Below are 22516 nucleotides of genomic sequence, written 5' to 3' on the forward strand. Positions count from 1 at the left end.
CTTTTTTTTATTTTATTCTCAGCGCGCTCTCGCTTGGCAGAAGTCCAGCGCTTTGCATGACATCGACCCAGTTACATAGTTGATTGCACTTTTGCCGGTTACGTACATAATTGCACTTTTGCCGATAGGTTTCACTACGAGTGAACTGTAGCAGCGCAATCGCGCTCTTTTTTTGCATTTTTCACTACATGCATGCTGTCTTCAACTGTCCGTATGAGTGAACTGTAGCAGCGCTATCGCGCTGTGTTTTTTTCCATTTAATGTCGCAAGAAAAGTCAGTTTGGGAGTTTACAGCTGCTAATGCCAGTACCTAGGAGAAATGCAAGACCCTATTACATTGCAAATGCTTGTTTCTTCTTGTATGCTAGCATGGCCCACAGCTCTCTTTCTGTCTTCCCTGCAGGTTAATTGTATTAAGTGGGGAGAACAGGGAGAAGGAGATGTCCGTCTCCTTACTTTATGTTGGGAGGAGAAATAACTTTCCGATCCCAAGCCATTCAAAACCTAAGTGAAGGTGGAGAACCTTTAAGGAATAACTTTACTAAGATGAGAAAACAAACTTGCACGATACGCTAGAAAAAAAATGTAAAGGTCCGGAAAAGATAACACATTTAGACATGTAGTACAATAAACTCAAGTGGCCTTTGAAACTGACTGTGATGTCCCAAAAGAATCATCCCAGCCAAAACGAGGTGGGTCATGGCTAGCAGCATGTCTGTAACAAGCATCGGCAAAGCCCATTGGTTTCGCCTACACAAGAGCTATTGGCTTTGCCAATGTCTTCTAGCCATGTTTTACAGTAGTGTGGAGTAGAGTGCAGTGGAGTGGCATGGCGTAAAGTGGTCTGGAATAGCATAGACTAGAGTAGTGTAAATTAGAGTGAAGTGCCGTAGAGAGGTGTAAAGTGACATACAGTGGAGTAGAGTGGACAAGCGTAGAGTAGATTGGCATAGAGTAGAGTGGCGTAGTATGGAGCAGTGAGGAGTGGCATAGTGTACAGTGGTGTGGAGTGGCCTAGTGTAGAGTGGCTTGGCATGTCATAAGAGTGCAGTGGGGTAGAGTAGTGTGACGCATAGTGGAGTGGGGTAGAGTGGTTCAGCGTGGAGTTAAGTGGTGTGGGCTAAAGTGGAGTGGCATAGAGGCGAGTGGGCTGGAGTAGAGTGTGGTGGCATATATTGGTGCAGAGTAGAGTGCAGTGACATAGAGTGGAGTGGTGTAGAATGCAGTGGCGTAGAGTGGTGCAGGATAGAGTAGTGTAGAATAGAGTGGTATAGAGTGTCGCAGAGTAGAGTACAGTGATCTAGAGTGGAGTAGTGTGGCGTTAACTGCAGAGGAGTAGAATGGTGCAGATTAGTTTTGTAGAGTGCAGTGGCGTAAAGTACTGTGGAGTGGTTCAGGGCAGACTGTGGTGACAGAGTGCTGTGCAGAGTAGAGTGCTGGTGCAGAATAGAGTGCAGTCACATATAATAGAGTGGTGTAGAGGGCTGTGGCATAGAGTATAGTGGTGCAGAGTCGATCGAAGTGTTGAGTGCAGCAGAGTGGTGTAGGGTGCAGTGGTGCAGAGTGCAGTGGCGTAGAGCGATGCAGAGTAGAGTGGCTTAGAGTTGTGCAGAGTAGAGTGTCATAGAGTACAGTGACATAGAGTGATGCATAATAGAGTGGCACAGGGTGCAGTAGCCTAGGTAGAGTGCTTTGGCATAAGTGATGCAGCCTAGTGTCGTGGAGTAAAGTTTCATAGAATGGTGCAGATTAGAGTACTGTAGCATAGAGTAGTGTGGTGTAGAGCAGAGTGACGCAAAGTACACTGGCAGAGAATGCAGTTGAATATATTAGTGTTGAGAAGAGCAGAGTGGCTTAGCGTGCAGTGCTGTAGAGTAGAGTGGTGCAGTGGCATATAGTGGTGCAGTGGCGTAGAGTACAGGGTAGAGGCATGAGAAGGAAAAGAAGCTACATGGAACGGCGATGGGTGGGAAGATATAGAAGCTAAATGGACAGGATACGGAAGACACAATCAAAACAAAAGCAGTCATATTGGAGTGTTTGAACAAAAAGAAAAAAGTAGCTCTAAAAACGGGAGCAGTTGATGAACACAAGTACTTGGTCCTTGCTGCAGGGGAGGACCAAACACAAGAAGAGAACACGACATGCACGCCATGGGAAACGCGGACAAAGGAAATGAGAGCAGTGTTGAAGCTAGCAAGTGGTATGCTCTGGACTATCTGTAAGTCCACTATGCAAACAACATGTTTTGCATAAAATGCATATAATCTGTCTAGGGGAAACCTAAACAAGGGACTGTCTAAAGGAAGGCCCTGGAAACCATCTAGACAAACCCCCAGTTCGTAACAGTTTGTCATGCAATAAAGATTATGAAATCATTAACCAGATAGAGATACGCTCCCCAAATATAACTCAATGGGTACGACTTGCCAAGCACGAGGAATCAATCTTTCATTTCCAGTTTTGATGCAGTAGGTCTCCAAAACCCCTGGAAAATGGACAGCCCCCAGACTTCGAAATGTTTGAGAGTCTTTCAACAAGGAAATTGGTAAAAGGTAGACCGTCAGGGTACTATAGCAACCTTGCTAACAACAAGACTCCAATTCATATTGGAAGAAATGGATACAGGTCAATCATGTTTATGATCAATTATAGTGAGAATTAAAAAAAACCTTCGACTATGCATTCTTAATAATGTTTAGTGTACCTCTGCATCCAGGAGGAAAAGAAAAGGAACAACAAATTGCCCACCTAATCAAAGCTCGATCAACTATAATGCAGGATAATAAATCAGGTGGTATAGTATTAACAGGAAATTTAAATCTTAATCTAATGTTGCAAGGCCCTGAGAGTGCCACTCACCATGAATAGTACCAATTTTGAAATATTCAAGATAAATCAATCCTATCTCAGAGAAAGGATCAGCTGGGAAATTATTCAGTCACTCTCTGAAATGAATTTGAGAGTAATCAGTGGGTGTAGAGTAGATGACACACCTATATCAGTTATTATTAGCATGGCAAAAAGCAAGGAAAGCAGTGTTATACAGCTATTTCGATCGAACAAGTTAACAGCTTTACTAGCTTTAAAACACAACCCTGACTATAAAGTAACCACATACTGCCTGCTAGGTACTTGGCTATAAAGTTATTCCTTCTTCAAAACCTCTGAGGACAACCACAGAAAGACACAAAATAATGCAAATCAAATAGTCCATAACCATGGAAAAGAAAATGGAAAAATGGTCTATCAACCACTGCACCAAACCTTACGACATTCCTGGAGTCAATGGCTGGGTAAAAAGGGTTCCTGCGACCCATAATATGTGATAAAGGAATTGATCATTCAAAACCTAAATAACGATAGTAAGAACACCTTTTTGCCCCACTAAAGAACCTAAAAAAGCAAGGTAGGCTGTAACCACGAAAGAAGAAGAGAGAACTTATGAACAAAGCTAGAGATATCAAACAAGTACATAATAATTCCAACATGACTCTTAAATGAAGAGTTCTTAGACAGCAGTTTAAAAACCTTTTTTTTGGGTGCAAAGCGCTTCTATAAAGATTAAGAGTGGCTATAACTATGCAGGGAATGCAGAACCAGAACTGGCAGGGACGTCTGGGTCCATGTCAGTACAATATCGCATATCAGTACTGTTGTGGTCACCCTGTGAATCCATATTGTAAGCTTGGTGTATGTCCATGTCAAACAAAATGACGAACTTAGAGTATATTATTATAAAAACATATAAGGTTCACCTGTATCCATCCATGACATGGGCCTCGATTCAGTTGGTACAGCTCCAACAAGTCAAGTAGCCATGCATCTCTCGACAGTTGAATAGACAACCACAGAAGGGATCAACAGTACGATAAACAAGAACAAAAACAATACAGCGCCGGGCCTAATTGGATACTGTCTGCTTTTTTTAAATTGAAACCAGAGTATTGGCTTGAGGCCCTGAACAATATTTTTGAGTGTTAATACATTACAGGATTTGTGCCTCTCTTTCCTGGCAAGGTTCACATCAATATCAACTTCACAAAAAAAGGCTACAAACAAGCTCAAGCCAATTATAGACGTGTTACCCTATTGGATATAGAGCGAAAAATATTTTACATCACTATTACTAAAAGATCTGAAATCCTGGGCAGAAGAAAAAAACATAACTCCATGATTCTAGACAGGCTTCCCAACTAATTGCATCATAATAAATAATACAATAGCAATTAGTTTGTTAGTACACAGAGAAAATAGAGCTCACAGCCAACTATATGCTTACTTTGTCGTCTCAACAGAGAACTACTGTGGGCCAAACTCAGCAAATGGGGAACCCTGGACAAACTGCTGAATGCTATTGGTAGTCTATATTCAAACAACTATATTCTAGTCAAACTAGAGGATACAGTTTGTATGACTAAAATATCTTGGTCAATTAAAAAGCAGGGTTGTTTCCTCACCCCCTCTTTTTAATCTTGCATCTTTGACATTGAGGCTACATTAACGATTTTAAAAGCGTGTCCATCCAAGTTAAACGTTTGCCAAGTAAACACAATACAATTTCTGGACAAAATGATCCTTATTGATCGTACTCGAATCGGCCTTCAATACACTCTAGAGAATCTATACCATTTTTGTGCACAATATTATCTCCTGGCCCCAAAAATGTAAAAAGGTACAAATTGAACTATAGTGGGCCAAATGATTGAAACCGTAAAAACCTATACTTACTTTGTTGTCAATCTTCACAAAAGTGGTGATCATAAAACACACCTTCAGACAATAAAAAACAAAGCAGTAGTACCGAGGTTTCACTACGAAAACTGACTGTTTAAAAACTTTGACGGTTCATCTAGGTCACCACTTTTAAAGGTTATAAATGCCACATATATACTGACACTAACTTACAGTTTTGAGGCTTTTCCAGATAAAACTAATGCAAGGTTGCACTTGGAGTAAAGCAGGTTATTTAGATCAATCTTCAGTCTTCCCCAATCATCAAGCCAAGCACAAATTGACTAGAATCTGGCCTGATTGATCAGCAAATACGAGCAAATTGTGCCATTTTAAGGTACTGGTTTAGAATGAAAAGAGTATAAAAAATTGTTCATGGGAAAAGTTCTTGACAGGAATACCACAATTTCAAGTAATTTTAAATAGCTAGGAAAGTCAAATCCAAGGGAAAATCACTCTCCTATTCCAGTTTCAAATGCCTCCTGAAGAAACATATTTTTTCACAGTTGTGTAACAAAGATCTTCAAAACTCACCAAATACATCCATTATAGTTTAATCATGGGAAACGGTGCAAAAAAATGTCTACATATCATCCCGTTTCAGTCACATTGCTGCTCAAAATAAAATGTCTATGATTACCTTTTGGATTCTCTGACCTGGGAGAAGTTAAACGATAATTGAAGTAGAATAAAAGACAATTTATCATGCATATTCTGTGAATACTATAAAGAAAGTCAATCTCAAATCATATGTTCATGCTCAACATTTGTTTCACTACGTAGATTGCTTTAATCGTCAACTTTTAAGAGGTTGGGCTTAAAAACCTGTAAAGAAACATAAGGTTTCTTTATGAATAATTTGTGGGATCCATGATTTTGGTACAAAGTATGTTGGACAATTAGCAAGTATATTATTCACCTAGAGTTTTGGAGGTAAGTGATCAGATAATGCACATGCCTGTATAATGAAATGTTGATTATTCGCTGTTACTTTTCATTGCTTCAAATCTCATCCACTGTGATGAGATGGGCATATAGCTGAGATCCACTGAAGCGTAGTTTTGGGTTAAAGGTTTAATTCTATGAGTCAGTGACCCAATATACCTGTTTCGAGACAGGCTTGATAATCTAGACCTCCTGAAATTTACCTTTGCATTTGGAGTCGGCTTTGTTGGTAGGTGAATGTACACGGGGTATATGGGGTGGCTGTGAGAGCTGATACCTACCAAAATGAATATTTGTTTTGACAGCTGGTTCTACTGGTCAATAATTGTTTACCAAATAATTTGCACTGAACCTGTTTTTCACTATTTGAGCTGTGCTCATTTTAGCTTTTATACAATTTTTGGTATGTCTATGGTTTTAACTTTATATGCTTGTCAACTCCCAACGATTTTATCAATTAATCGTACTCAATATTGATGATAAAAAATCTCTTTTACCCACTCACTCCTATAGTCATGTTGGCCAGATAATGCCAAAGAATGGTACCTTTATTCTGGAATGCTCCGGAGTTTAGTACTGCAACTCTTCCTGAGAGTTTCTTTTGGGAATGGGGCTGATAGTTGGGGGCTGACCGCGTGGTGACCCAGGCCTTCTAGCCCTATCTCAGGTGCCCCTAATGTTCCTTTGGAGGAGACCAAGATGTCACAAGGAATTCCGGCAGGAAGAACACACTAGGCTGTACCCCTGGTGTTTGCGCTGTAAGTGCAGATTTGTCGTGGCCTTTCTTTTGGTTATGTGTGTAGACAGGCCACTTGATCCTGCATGCCCCCAAAAGAGGTAGAGGGCCTAATTGGGAATGTGTGCATTTTTAGTCACATGGCTTATGTCTTTTAATACATTTTCTGACTGTCCTCTTATATTGTGATATGTAATCACACCTTCCATTGTTGTGTTGAAGTAAACCTTCTACACCCCACTGCAGTGAAGGGTCCTTGCCTTTGATTCTGGAGAGGCAAGTGGTGGGTTGGACCGGTACCACTGCACGAGTTGAGTGTGCCATTGTCGTATGAACGTCCTGCTGTTCTCTTAAGAAAGCTAAACCCGGTCACTCTGCTCCATTCATAACCTGCTCATTGCTCTTCCTTTACAGACAGTGCCTGCAGATATTTCAGAGTATTCTTCTGACAATGGCAAAGGGGAAGACGAAGACCGAACGGAGGGACACTCGCCACGATTGGGATGTGTGCAAAAGCAGATGTTAATTTACGGAACCGACCGACGACAATCTGTAGGAAAGTCTGCGAGTGATTGGCTGAAGTCTGCGCAGGTCCTGCTGCAGACGCCAGAGAAACAACCAGAGAAGTCTTCCAAAACCCCTGAAGATTCTGCAAAGAAGAGGAAGCGATTTCTGAGGTTAGCTGCAGCCTCCCGGGTTGTGCTGTGTTAATATGAATCATGGTCTCCGATGGCAACAGGCTGTATTTTTGCACATAAGACACTCGTCCTGTTGGTCGAAACACAATCCCATCCCTTCCTCCTAAAATGTGGTTAAGATTAATTTTAGTAAATGTTCATTTTAGTGAACTTATTTTCCGAAGTTCTAGCCATGCGGTATGTTAGAAGGTGCTAGTGCTTAATTTGTAACAAACAGGTGCCAGGGCCCTCCATCAGCAGGACACAGCAGCGTGCACCATCCATTGCCCCTGCCAGCGCTGCTAAGGAAGGTACCAACACAACTACTAACCGTCACACTCCTACAAGTGTGACAGTTCATACTGTTGGGAGCAGCCACAGCTAGAAGAGTGGCTTGGGTGGCACATATTAGTGATTGCTAATGTATATTAAATTAATAAACAGAAGTTGTGCTTATACTAAAATTTGGCAGACGGTGCCACCATGTAGCAGGCTGTCACAAGCGTCAGTGCTAAGAATTAAGTGCTGGTGCTGAACACTGGAAAGCACCGGCACAAATTAAGCACTGGAATTTGTTAAATTGACCTGCCTGTTGGAGGAAAAGTAATGAGGTACCTTGCTGTCAAAACATGAGCACCATCCACTGTTTCATGCTCATGGACGAGATGAAACAAACTACGCTAAGAAAGAAAGGGAACATCATGTTTGCACCTGCCACAAGACCAAATTCAGCAGTGCGGTGTTTCTTTTGGGGGGTGCCCGTTAGTGGAATTTTTGAAGCCTTAAGCCTCTGGCCGACACGCCCCAAAGGTACGTGTGAAGTTGGAAGTTTCTCTTTGGAGGTTACACTATCAACAAATATCTGTCTTGTATGAGGTTCTCAAATGATCTCCGGCATAGTGAGGGAAATCTATGACATTCCTTGAGAACTCCATCTTGCAATATTTTAACAGGCAGATTTTTCACCGCTGGGAATGCAGAAATATGGTGCAAATCCTCCTTTGCGCCTGTAACTTTTTTACTTCATGTGTAATATAAATTTTGAATATAGAAAATCCTTCAAATACACCCCTTTTAAATTTGGTGGTGTTTCCTTTCCATTACCACGCTGGAAACACTCTCATTCCTTTAACATGAATCATTTTGCATGTGGTTTTAAGGTGGTAAACTACCATTAAGCAGTTTCCGGGTTTACCTGCTTTGTGGGGTACCCCCTCTAAGCAATGTCCACACACCCACTGCAACCCTAAATTCTCAATTATTTAAATTCCACCATACAGGAGAAATGCGAGGAAAGTGGTGTATTATATAGTGTTGTCATAGGACCTTACCGTGTAACAAATTCTTGGGCCATTCAGGCTCATTTGTAAAATCTTTAACTCAGTCCTGGGTAGTTGTGGCTACGAACAGTCAGGCTTAAACAACGGAACAAGTGTAAAGCATTTAGAAGTACTAAAACAATTGAATAGGAAAGCCACACAACACGAAAGAAATCTGAACATCAATTTATAAAAATAAAATAAAAAAAATAAATCTTATTTTTATGCTCTAAAACAAACAAAATCCACCAGAGGGTTCTTGGGGTATAGCGTTTTAAGTAAAACATAAATCACTGCTATTCAGCCAAATTATCAACAAGCAGTGATCACTAGTATGTTTTGCAAACTTTGTATTTTTTGTTTTTATGAAATTGTTCGGTTACTCCGGCCCACTTTGGCCGACCAACTCCAACAGGGAGCAAGTCAGGGAGGCCAGTGAGGAATTTCACCAAAGCAGTCTCCAGTCCATTTCCAAACTCTGTTGGTGAACCACCTTAGACATCAATAGAGTGGTCCTGATGCAAGAGATACAGGATGCTGATGGTGCTGTAAGATACTGAGGATGCTGTGTGGTCAGCAGCAGTTTTCCTGGGACTACTTCAGGCACAGTCCTCTCTTTGCTAGATCAAAGATCAGCAGGTGCAATCCATCCTTTGGTGCGGGTTCTCTTGCAGAGGTCTAGGGAACAGCAGTACAGTCATTCTTCAGTCCTCTCTGTAGCTCAGATTTGATCTGAGGTCGGTGTGTTACATTTATGCCCAGAAAGTGCCCTCAGGGAATACAGCGGTTATTAGCCAATGGGCTGCTTGGTCCCGTCCCGCCTTATGAAGACTTCTGCAATGTGTGCATCTGGCTATCCCAGAATGCACTATTCTGCCCACTTCCAAGATGGCAGAACCCCTCTTTCAGTGGCAGAGCTTGGTAGCCCACCCTAGATGTGTGGCTACCTGAGGGCTATACACCCATGGGGAAAACAGGTTTGGCAGCTTTATACCCTCTCTATGCTCAACGCCAACCAGTCTACCTGAACAAAAGAGCAGTCCCTCTCACGTGTACCTACCTTTTGCCCTTCAAAGGTGGATTTCCCTTTGAAGCTTGCCATTTGGGCTTGCACAGTGGTGCTTCCGGCCAGTGAAGGTACTATCTCTTACAAACAACAAGCCTCTTTCGTTCCCTTTCCTGGTGATTGTTCACACTTCTCCCCAGGAGGGCAGAAGACTGTCTTTTGGTCAGCATCTGCGAATGGTCACTGGAAAACCTGGGCGACAGAGTGGCCACTTTCTAAATGTTGCTGTTACTCAAATGTTACATTAAATTCGACTTGGACATCAAGGCAGGTTTAATGTAACAATTCTTTTGATACCTTGAAGTACCTACTTTGGTGGTCCCATGCAGGTGTTAGTACACCTGAGTTGTCAGCATGTAACCATGTACTCGCCAATGGGTCTTTTAGCCTAACCACAGTAAAAATGACAATTTGGGGTTTTACTGTTAGGACATACATCTCTTATGTTATTAATATGTAGCACCCTATGTTAAAACTTGATAGGCCTACTGCATATGACATACATATATATTAGGATGGTCTGGACTTTGTCATTGGTTTAAATAGCTAAGTCGAGTTAGCAACTAAAACTGCTCTACGAGTCTGCAGTGACAGGCTTGGAGACATGTTTTACTTTGTAACACTCAGGGTGGCTCAACAAGTGCTGCAGTCTATAAGGGCCATGGTAACTAATGGGTCCTGGGTACCCCTGATTTCATGTACTAGGGACTCATAGGTTAACCTATGGCTATTGGTTATAAGCCAATCAAACATACACTTTTGTGGGTCAGAGACAAGGCAGTAATGTCTGGTCAGCAGGCCTCAGTACACTCTAAGTTGGAAAACCAGCAGCAGCACTAAATCTTTGGGGGTGCTCATGCAGAGAGATTTCCTTACACTGAATTTTTGCATTTGCAATTACACTTTTGTGTTGATCCAATTCAACCAATCCCTTTTCGGTATATCAGTTTTAAGAATGTATCCTTGCAAGTGTCTTTTTCCCCTCACAGGTAAGTTGGGGTTAAGTGTGCAAATTCCTTTGTGGTACAGTCCCTTTGTTGTGCAAAATGGGCTTATTTTCAGCCTCTTCTTTTACTTCGACTGACTATGAAAACTACTGCCAATATGTAGATATGGCTCTATTGATATTTTAGCACCATTTAGTAAAAGCATAGTTGTATGTTGTATATGTCGGAACATTGAAAGCCATTATTGGATGAAAGATTACTGTTTCCAAAGTATCACAAAGCACTGTTTTTTGCTTTTTAAGTCTGGTGTTAGCTAAAGTGTGTTGAGTTTACTAAAATGTATATTTTCCCCAGCTTGATGGTCAGAACATCTGGATTTTATTAAAGACACAGAGGCTAATATTACTGCAATCTTCTTTATTGCAACTAATCCCAGCAGCTCTTTTAAAGAATATAGAATCTTCTATACTGCTACAAAAAGCTAGAAATACCAGCCACCATCCTTTTTTGTTTACATACTGCCATACACATTATAAATACATTTTCCCATTACTTCACAAAATTGTGAACCAAAGTCAAAATAACATTTCTTCTGTAATCCAGCATGACCATTTCCCATCATGTCCATGCTTCTTCCATCTGTCTCCTATGTTACGCAAAGGCTATAGGAAAAGAAAATACAACAAAATTAACTATAGGGGATGAGTGAAAGGGAGGAATAATATTAGCTTCAGTGTCTTTAATAAAATCCAGATTTTCTGACCAGCAAGCTAGGGAAAATCTACATTTTATGGCAAGACCAGAGGCGAACATTATTGCAAGTTCAAAGGGTCTCTAATAAACAAGAATCAGCATTCACCCCAAGTTTAAAATAAAACCTCCTGAAAATTCCATCATTCAACCAATCAGCACATCTCAAAATATTCTGCAACGCACCTCCCGTCATAAAAGCTTTCTAAGCAGAGGACTTCTAACTCAATGTGCACCAAACAAATTAACATTCACACCTGCGTTCTTCTTCACCTCTTTCACCCAACAATCAAGAGTAGGTCCAGACACACCTTTATACGGATGTGTAAAAGATATTAATAACTGCTTCTGAGATGATCTTAGTTTAGATGTTCGCCTTTCATACTCATTAATGCAACGAGCCACACTTAGCCCCTCATACTTTTCAAAAATAAGGATAAAAATGTTTTACAAATTTATCTTAGTCCTTTTATTTAAAGAGAAACATACCCCTTCTGGGCTGAAAATCCTACAACTAATATCCAATTCTCTCACTTCAGAAACCCTTCTGAAAGAGAGTAAACACAGTAAAATAGTCAACATCTGAGACAAGTCTCTCAACTCAAATCTGAATTGGCCCCCAAACTCTCCAGATAACTAGGCACCTTAGTAACGTCCAAAACAGAGTTGTATCTGGAGACTGGTGGTTTCAATACTCTTATACTTTGCATCAAACGCTTCACTAAAACATTCTGCCCAACAGTAATACCATCCAATAAAACATGCCCTGCAGCAATTGCAGATCTATGATCATTAATGGTCCTATAAGACAGATTTGACTTAAACAAATGTGACAAAAAATTCACTCCCTCTACAACATTCACTGAAACGGGATCAAAATCTATCTCCACACTCCAGCATACCCACTTCTGCCATCCCAATCTATATATCTTTCTGGTGCCTAGGATTCTATAATAAGGTCGGAAGCCTCTGGTGAAAGTCCAGGCACCTCTCACATACACCTGAAAGTTTCCGTGCCACCAACCTCTATTGATCTGACGTTACCAGGTCGTGAATTTCTTCTAATGATCCTAACACATTCTCCTGGAATACTGGCAAAATAATTGGAAAATTCAGGGACATCTCTGAAAGAATTAGGGCCCACGCCCATGACTTTCAAAGAGACGTCACCAACACCACTGTTTCCTTCAACCTGTGCACCGTCATAGTCGCACGAGTAATCATTGAGAACGGTGGAAACGCATATGGCTTAAGGCCCCTCCAGTCCTGCCTTAATGCATCTATTCCTTCTGACTCCGGATACGGACGCTAGCTGAAGAATTTCTTTAACTGCGCAATCCACCTGTTCGCAAACAGATCCGCCTGACAAGAACCCCAGATTTCCATCAACCTCAGAGAAACTGACCTGTTCAGTGTCCAGTCTCTGGAGTCCCTGTAATTCCGTGAATGCCAATCGGCCACCACATTCTCTAATACTTAAATCTATTCCACCTGTACTAGAACATTCTGGTTCAAACAATAATCTCAGAAGTCCTTTGCTAAATTAGCCAAATCTTTCATTCACATTCTCAATGCTGATACATTGTCCATCCTCGAGATTACTGAGCACTGCGCCTTGCCCTTCGTGAAACTCCCTATAGAAAAAGATCCTGCCAAGAGTTCTAGACAATGTATATGAAGTTTCTTTTCCTCCTCTGTCCAAATACTACCAGTTTAAATCGCACCGCAGTGTGCTCCCCAACCAGCCAAACTTGCATCTGACTATATAATCATCTCCAGACTCTCTCCAAAGATAGCTTTTCCATTCCAAGCCTCCATATTCCTTACCCACCACACAAGCTCCACTTTTGCTTCCTCTGAATGCACAATTCGCTCCAAATACCTCAGACCACTTCTCAAATGGTTGGCCTTTAACCTCTGGAAAAAATAGCCTGACTCGTTGATGACAACAGACATACCTCTCTTGCCTAGCGCTCTCAATGAAATCATCTCCAAACAACACTTTCCAAATCTTTTTTCTTATTCTATTTTAACTTCTCCTTGGGTAGCTTCAACTGACCTTGTACTGTATCCACCAAAAATCCCAAATACTGCATTTCCTGAATCGGAGTAAGACACGATTTCTGTCTGTTCACCACAAAACCTAGATCCTCCAACAACTGTAAGCCATCTTCATATAATCTTCCACCTTTAACCTGTCCTGATCCATTATTAAACTGTTGTCCAAATAAATTATCAGACTCACACCTCGTTCCCTTAAGTACGCCACCACAGGACAAAGCAACTTTGTAAAAGACCATGGGGCAGTAGATAGCCCTAAAGGAAGACAGACAAACTTCCACATCTTTCCGGTCCACCTGAAGTGTAGAAATCTTTGATGTGCTTCCCAAATTAGAACTGTCATAAAAGCATCCTTCAGATCCACACGAGTCAATGAATCTTCTGTCTGTAAAACATCTCCCAACATACGCATCCCTTCCATCTTGAAATGATGGTACTCTACCCAATCGTTCAGATATCTCAGATGTATTATCAGCCTCATACCTTTGTCTTTCTTTTCTACTATAAAAATATTGCTTATGAATGCATCCAAGTGATTTTGTTTTTACTTCCACGATCGCTTCTTTCCTCTCAAACTCTTGTACCTCCTTGTTTGTCAACTCTAACAAATCTAAATTGAACTTTATCATCTCTGGCATTTTCTCCTGAACCGCTTCCTCTGCAAAGTCTAAGTGATAACCTAATACCGTCTCTAGAACCCAAGGGTCTTCTTCCATTGGAGTCTAGTTGTGATAAAATTGAGCAAGTCTGCTGCCCAATCTAAATTGATAACAGAAGGGTCTTGACTTATGTGTCCCCTGGGTTTGACGATCTCCACGGCTACTTTTAGACCTTGCTCTTTGTCTTTGGGGATAGAAATTTCCTGGTTGGTAGGGAGTTTGGTCCTGGTGGAGCTTTTAACCTCATGATAAAGAAGATCTACTGACACCCTGTTCTCAGCCGGGGAACTGGCCTCTCGTTCTCCCAGCCCCTCAAACAACTCTACGGTCAAAAACCTTTTTACATCACATTGTGACATTTGTAAGGAACTGAACGCTCCTACATACTTAGACATCTCTTTAATAAATGCGTCTCAGAAAAGCATTCCATTTGCCACTCTGCCTGCCTCACAATCAGCTAGTTTCACCAACTTAGCGTCTGTCTTTAATGGGATGCTTTTCCTTTTTTCCACTGAAATGGCAGTGTTTGCATTTCCAAGAACACACACAGCCCTCTGGACCCACTCTTTCAATTCCTACAGATCCAATGTTTTTTTTTTTTTTTTTAAATATATGCATCCTCAGCCATATCAAAACAAATTGTTAGTGGGCCTGTAAGATTTAAAAGTCTATCTTGACACATTCTTAGACCTTCTTGTAATACTTTCCTTGGATCTTGCCCTCCTTTATTTAGGAAAGCTAATATCTTAGCATCCAAATCTGGTGTAGCAGCAATCTTGTTACCTAAATTAGGTCTTGGAAACTCTGATCGTAATCTCATCCTAACATCTTTATAAATCTGTTTTTGCAGCCATGTTTCAACATAATCCACTACATGTGGGGCTGGGGTACACTCAAGGGAAAGCAAATGCTTTATCAACATAGGGTCAAACATGCAATCTCCCAGTGGATCCATAAGTGAACCTGTGTCATCATTTTTAAACCTCTTCAACTTGCTCTGAATGTTGAACAGAGCCAATCTCTCCCTCATCAGAGTCAAAACCTGAAGAACAGCTTCATTCCACCTCCACATTGCCTGATGAATCATCATAAAGGATAGACAAATGTCTACATTCTCTTTTATGTTTTTTAAATTATTTTTTTGGACCCTTTCTCTGATCCTCTTGCGTGTCCCCGACGAAACTGTTTTGTGCGGCCACAAAATCCTACATCTGTCCCAGATGACTTACGTTTTTTAATCACAACCTGATCCATCTCCAGATGTTTTTGTTTCTTGCCCACCTTACCCCCTTTTACAAGTGAACCCTCACAAGAGACCAGAAATTCTCATCTTGGCTCGTCATTACTTTTTCTCTCTGCAAATCATCAATCTTTTTCTCCAACTCATTGTCTAAATCTACAGTAAATTGTTTTAGCAATTTTCATTTTTTTTCCTTGAAAGCAGTCTCCATTTCTCCCAAACTTTGAAATTCTAACATAATGTTCAAAATCCTGATTTCCAAAACCCTTACTTACAGCACAATCAAATTATTCAAATACTAAGTATTAGAAATTTGTCTTGACTAAAATATCTATTCCCAATAAACAATCTCATAAATCACCTACTATTGAAAAGCACTGCACTTCATACCTCACACAGCCTTCCTGGAGAGGAAAACACTGTTTGTTAATAACTGAAAAAAGCTATTGAACCCAACTGACCTCACGCATTCTACAGGGAAAGCTTTCCCAAAGTTACAGTATGACTTCCACGTACATCTTGTGCCAAACTATTTAGTCCTTCTTTACTTTTTATTGATATGAAAAACACCTTGCGCCCTAATACAACAAGGCTGACTCCTTAAACATCAATGTGGCGAATTTTCTGTAGAATTCCAACCAGGTGGGTAAATCTGCCCCTTTTCATTTATTTTAATTTTAGATAGGGAGAGTGTACCACAACACTGCGAACCCGCTCTGTCCAGCAGACCCATTGTCTCAAGCATTGCGCTCATGCTATTGCCCTGAAGGCTAGAGCGAGCACGGCGCACATCATTAAAGAAATGTGATTGTGGCGAGGAATTCTGCGCTCTTGTTCACCGCTACCCGCCTCCAGGGCAGAGCGAGCGAAGGATGCAAAACCACAACCATTTCGGATATAAACCGTGGGCCACACGAACAAGCAGTTAAACTTCAACACGATACCTAAAGAAAAAAAACAACTTAAATCTACTAACTTATGTTGATGAAAAAAGTGTGTACCCAAAATAGAGAATTCTGAGATAAACCATAACAAATTAAAATATAAACATATTGAAAAATAACTTACTTTAAGAATAGTCATTCAAAGGGTTAAGAATAACTATTGGAAGGTATTGAAGCAGAAGGTGTTGAACACATATATATCAGAATAAAATTCCACATACAACTTATGTTATGTGATTTAAAGGCATTTTCTCTCTTTCTGACTTTCTAACCTTACATACAGTATATAATAGAAGAGTACTTATCTCTGTGAGCAGCAGCAGAAAAGGACGACAATTCCTGGGCTGGCTTTTTGTTGTAGTTTAGAATTTTGTTGAAGATTCTATATTCTTTAAAGGAGCTGCTGTGAGTAGTGGCAATAAAGAAGGCAATAATGTTAGCCTCCGGTCTTGCCATAAAATTATATTTGTATAATATACTTAGTGAGAATTTCAATCAGTCTTCTTCATCCATTAGTCTGTTCTGTCATTCACATTTTTCCACCCCCTACAGCATATAGCATGGGGCAATTGATCAGCCACTTCAGGGATTGACTAACTTCATTGTGTGTACCTCATACTGCTCTTTTACAAGAAGCACATCTGCACATAAAGCAGTTCCCTTACGTGCCGGGGACTAATACGGCAATGTGTGCTTTTTGAGACCAAAATGGATACCTCTGATCACAGATTCCTCACCTTTAGAATATCCCTACGCTGAAGACTGGATCTGGAAGATTTAATAGCAGTGCTCCAGCGCTCTGGTAGATTGGCCATGTGGCTCCACGTTGATTTTATTCTGCCCTAGGAGGAACAATGAAGCCACGTACAAGCCCTATCCTATCCCTGCTTGTCAATGTCAGCCCCTTTCTTTCCACGTCTTCGTTCACAGATCTGAAGCTCTCACCTAAGTTTTTCCTCTTCCTTTGATAAGTTTTTTCTTGCAGAATAGTTTTTTCCAGTGTGCAATGGATCTGCCCCCTCCTAAAACTACAGGGTTTAAGACTTAAAGAGACTGGTTCACATTCCCACGAGATGTGCTTCTGGTGTCTGAGTCCGGGGCACAGTTGTAAGTCCTGCTAAGAGTGTGATCTTATCAACCCAAATGCTAAGTGAACGTGTACAATGCCGATTACCAAAAAAAGTCTGTGATTCCCACTTGAATTTCAGCTCTCACAGCTGTACCCAGGGCAGCTCCTCATTATGGTCCAAACCTTTCAGTAAGTAAATTTTGAAGCGAATGCACAAGAAGTGTGTTTCATCTACGTTCCACCACTCCTAACATGAGAAAGCTGTGAGGACATCAAGATACCTCTGTCTTGCTCCTGGCTACCTCCATGGAGCTGATACTGCAATTGATCCTAATTCTCATAGTGTTTCTGAGTCTATCAGCAACATCGCAACAGATTGAGACCTTTTGAGAGGCCCAGTTGCAAATTTTTGTCATTTCTCTGGCTCCATCCAGTGCAAGAATCTGCAGAAGGGCCTACCTCAGATTTCACTTTGACGCTGGAGCAGACTTCCAATCCAGCACCAAAAATCCTCTGATCAGAGTGTAAGAAAGTGCCTTTATTGACATGGTTAGCCCCCACTTTTTGCCTAGTATTTGATGTGGTCCCAAAGTTGTTAGTGTCCAGGGTCCCTGCTAGCCAGGTTTTACCTGGGCCAGATCTCTTTTCCAAAACTGTTATGATGCATTGGCACAATTGGCAACACCTTTAGCTGCCACTATAGGTCCCTAGTAAATGGTTCTTGTGTACCGAAGGCATGGAGTACTAAGGGTAGGCCCCTAAGGGCATCAGCACAGGTTGTGCCACCCTCAGGGACCATGCATCCAAGTGCCCCCAGCAATGCCATTGCAGGATTAGTGTCCTGGTGCAAACCTAAAATTCAAAATTGACTTGGCACACAACCTGTGTGACCTGTCCACTACACACTGCATGCAATATAGGTAAGTCACCCCCCTGGCGGGCCTTTCAGCCCTAAGGTAGGTGCACTACACTGCATGTGTGGGCATAGATACATGAGCAATATGCCCCTTCTGTGTCCTTGCCAAACCTGGGACATAGCAAGTGAACAGAGCAGCCATTTTAAAGGCATGTGCTAGAATCTGGTCAGTATGAGTTTCACAGCTACACGATGGCCACTGTGAATCCTGGGCTGTTTGGTATCAAACAACTCAGAACAATAAATCCAAACTGGTACCAGTATTGGTTTTATTGCAAAAGGTACCCAGGGGCCTCCTTAATGGTGAACCCTGCAAAGGCTAACTAACCCTGACATGGTTGCTGGCTGGTCACAACCAGCCTCCCACCACCAGACAAGACTCGAGAACCCTGGGGTGAGAACCTTTGCTCTCTGGGTTCAGAAAACAAAGCTGTTCCTGAGCATAGGTGTTATACCTCCTCCCCCAGGAATGTGCACAGCCCTGCCTGCGAGCTACAAAGGGCTTGCGCCCTTGAAACTCGACCCATAGCACTACTGCTAGCAGCAGATGGTCGCCCCCATTGCAAACTCCCACTTCTGGCTGTAGCAGCGGCGGGAAAATGCACAAAGGAAAGGAGGAGTGGCCATCCCCAGCCTGCACCACCCCATAAGGTGTTGTATTTGAGGTGACCCCTCCATTTCATTTCCTCCATTTTGCATGGTAGGAAAATAGCCAACCATGTATAGGGAAGTATCCTCTTCCCACAGGAAGTGGTCACATGTAAGATGACCCATTGTTCACTACTGGGAACTCCACTAGACACACACTAAATGCAGTATTTAGTGGGCTCCCCTCCCACTTGCAGATCAAATTCTGAGGACACAAAGAGGCCAGCAACAAAGAAGACCCAAGGCTTGAGAGTGGAAGTCCTGCTGCACAAAGAAAAAGGCGGCAAACCCTGCCTGCTGCACAGAGGACTTGGCAATCACCGCTGAGGAGTGGACTGGACATCAGATGGACTTTATAAAACCCCAGATGACATCCATCATTCTGAAAATTGCCAGGGACCTCCCTCCAGATGAAGGTATCACTCCCTGCAACAAAGAAGGAAAGACCAGTGAAGTCCAGTGAAGTCCAGTTCACTGATGGGCTGCCGACCAAGGAACTGGACACAGCAGCCGGACCAAATTCCACCCAGTGGACCCGGAGGACAAACCCTGCAAGTGAGCCAAGTTTGGTGGCACTGTGACCACCAGTGGCTAAACCATGCAATACCCAGGGGTACTCGACCCCCAGCGCCGAACACCCAGAAGAAAAGTCCACTCCGGACTCTCAGTGGACCAGAAGTGAGCACCTGTGAAGGGACTTTAGGAGTCGTAAGGACCACTGCCCAGAGTGGCCCTGATGACCTGCAATCCACCTTCAAAGTGACCTGCCTTCTGGTTCCAAGGGCACCTTTGCGCACAGCTCTTGGCTCACCTATCTGTTCTGCACCCCACCTCCCTGACTCCTGCATTGGAGAACCAGCTGTGTTCTAAGGCTACCCCTTGCGACCTCTTCACTCCAAGTGAACTTATCTTGAAGTCTGCCTGTGCAGTGCTTTTCCAAGTGCCCCCCTGCAGTGGTCCTGCACCAGCTCGAATGACTTTCAGCCACTGCTCCTGCCGGAACCGGAAGCCACCCAAATTCCTCCGGCTGTTCCATAGGACATCTCAACAACCTCCACCTAAAAATGAAAGGAGACAATGGTAAACACATTGCCTGATTTTATATGCATTTTAAACGTTTTCTCCCATTGTTTCCTATGGTGCATAAAAACGCACAGAAACAAGATATTTTCTAAACTTTGAAAAATCATAACTTTGAAAGTACTTACCCGATTTTGATGATCTTGGTCTTAAAAGTATTATAAAAATCTGAAGTACTTTTGTAAATTGGTCTTAAGTTATTCTTTTAAGTCTGTGTCCACATTTATTGATACTTTGAGTACAACAAATACTTAACACTACTCCAGGACTGGCCTAACTTCTCGACCAAGCTACCATAAAAAATTAGAGTAGTAGGTGGTCTAGTTTTTACCTCTGTAAACCAAGGTGGGATTGCTTGGAGACTCTGCACAGTCCACATCATTTTTGTACACTATATAGAGAGCCAGCCTCCTACACAGAGCCAAAAACCCTTCGAGATGAGGTGAGTATTCTCCCCTGCACTTTGATGATGACAGATTATTGGTAGACTTGTAGGGGGCTAGACATGTGGTTGTGTTCCATTCCCCCAGCCCCATGTACCAGCAAAAACAAGTGCCTACTTTGCCTTGGTAATGAGACATGCAACAGAGGCACCAGATTTACATCTGCCAACTATTTAAGCCAATACTAGTGTACTAACAGGACAACCTGGCTCAAACCAACCCAGATGGTCCAGATCCTGCAAAGTGCATCATCCGGTCTGGGCTGGACACCACCGACTGCCTGGGTAGAGCAGTTGGCACTAGTGTGATGCTTCATTGGCATTCTTGGGTGATATCCACAGGTTGTTCAGGTGACGTGAAAGCCTCTTTAATGGACATGTCTTTCTGTAGTTTTCCTCTGTTTGGCAAGAAGGTGATCTAGTGTTGGAACACTTTAAAAAAGCCAGGCCACAGCACTTTATTTATGCCTTTCCACTCCTTGAGACAGTACCTTCAAGAGTTCCAGCCCTGAAAATAGGGGCTGGCGATTAATTCTGCTATTTCCTCATGCTGAAGAAGCACAGAGGAATTTTGTCCTGTTTTTAGATCTCTACACTGTGGAAGGACAAATTCAAGATGCTCACACTGACTAAGATCCTGTCTTAAATGGATCCAGACAACTGGATGGTGGTGTTGGACCTGCAGGACACCTACTTTTATGTACCCGTCCTGCAGTCCAACAGAAGCTACTTGTAGTTCAAGGTGAGCCCCTCAGGTGTTCACAAAAAGCATGGGGTTGGTCACAGCACATCTTCAGAGGTTAGGGATTTTATTTTTTCCCTACCTCCATGACTGGCTGTTAAGGACAGGCTCACCACAGTCAGTCGTACATCACCTTCAAACGACGGCAAATATCCTGACATCATTGGGGCAAACTAGCAACGTGCCAAAATCACATATATCTTCATCTCAGAGGCTCCCTTTCATTTGGGCCCTCCCAGTTACAATTCTGTTTCTGGTCTTCCCTCCACCACAGCAAGTCCAGGACATTTGGCTTTGATCCCTACATTTCAGCCTCAGTCCTGGGTCATGGTGAAGGTGGCTCTGAGGCTTCTGGGTCTCTTGGCTTCCTGCTCGTCGACGATGCAAGGTGGCATTTGTGGGGTCTGCACTGGAACCTGAAATCTCCTGTGTCCAGCTCCAAAGGATCCTTTCATATTACATCCAGGTTTCAGAAGAAACCTGCAGTAGTGGTTTAACTGCAGTTGGATCAGCAGCAGGCCCCTCCCACTGCCCTGCCCAGAGCTGATTGTGGTGACCAGTGGGTCGCGATTGGGATGGCGAGGCCATCTAGAGAGCGATGGCAATTTATAGGGCTATAGTTTCCAGTGGAGACTCTTCTCCACATCAGTCTGCTGGAGTTGCAGGTCATCTGCACAGCTATGAAAGCCTTCCTAACCTCCACGAAAACATGGCTGGTTCAGGTTCTCACAGACAACAACACTGGCATGTGATACTGAAACAAGCAGGGTGGGATGGGGTCCTGTGCCAGAAAGCACTGTGTCTCTCGAGCCCCCAGGCACGTCCCTGGTCATGAACCACCTGAGGGATCTTTGAACGCCAGGGTGGACAGATTCATGCGGTGGCAGTTGGTGGAGCAGGAACTACATTTACACCCTCGAGTAGCACAGGTCACCTTCCAGCAACAGGAAGAACCCTAGCTAGGTCTTTTCACCACTGTTGAGAATGTGCAATGTCAAAATGTTTGCGCACTCAATTTTCTAACAAAGTTCCCTCTTGCAAATGCATTGTGGATACAGCTGAGCATGGGACTTATTTATGCCTTTTCAGTGCTGCCTCTCCTGCCCTGAATTCTGAAGAAGATCAGGAATGACCTCGCCCAAGACATCATAGTGGCTCCGGATTGGGCAAGGAGAGTGTTTTACTTGGAACATGTGGGCAAGAGCATCAGTCCTTTGATCAGGGTAACACTTTGGGAGGACTTCATGGCCCAGCAGGAGGGTAGGGTCCTGCACCCTAACCTGCTCAATCTGAACTTCAATGTGTGGAGATTGTTCAGTAGCAGTTGATCTCCTGAAGCTTTGGATGTTATGCTGGCTGCCAGATTTCCATCTTCAAAGTCTCTCTATGCCGAGCCCTGGCACAAGTTTGTAGCCTGGTTTTGCACCCACTATACTAATCCATTTCAGGCCAAGCTGCCAGATGTTCTACTGTTTGTTTTATCTGTGGACCAGCAAGAACTTACAATGAGCACTGTTAAAGGTTATCTGTTGGCCCGTTTG

The 22516-nt window shown here is 42.6% G+C and overlaps 1 protein-coding gene across 1 annotated transcript in view; it reads left to right on the forward strand.

Annotated features, from left to right (window-relative positions):
- SPIDR (scaffold protein involved in DNA repair) overlaps positions 1–22516 on the forward strand; it is a 1761208-nt gene that overhangs the window by 454376 nt on the left and 1284316 nt on the right. Inside the window, exon 7 of the mRNA XM_069220129.1 lies at positions 6830–7092. Coding sequence (XP_069076230.1) covers positions 6830–7092 — 263 coding nt within the window. The remainder of the gene's footprint in view (positions 1–6829; positions 7093–22516) is intronic.

Source organism: Pleurodeles waltl, chromosome 2_2 (genome assembly GCF_031143425.1).
Source record: "Pleurodeles waltl isolate 20211129_DDA chromosome 2_2, aPleWal1.hap1.20221129, whole genome shotgun sequence".
NCBI classification, from domain to species: domain Eukaryota; kingdom Metazoa; phylum Chordata; class Amphibia; order Caudata; family Salamandridae; genus Pleurodeles; species Pleurodeles waltl.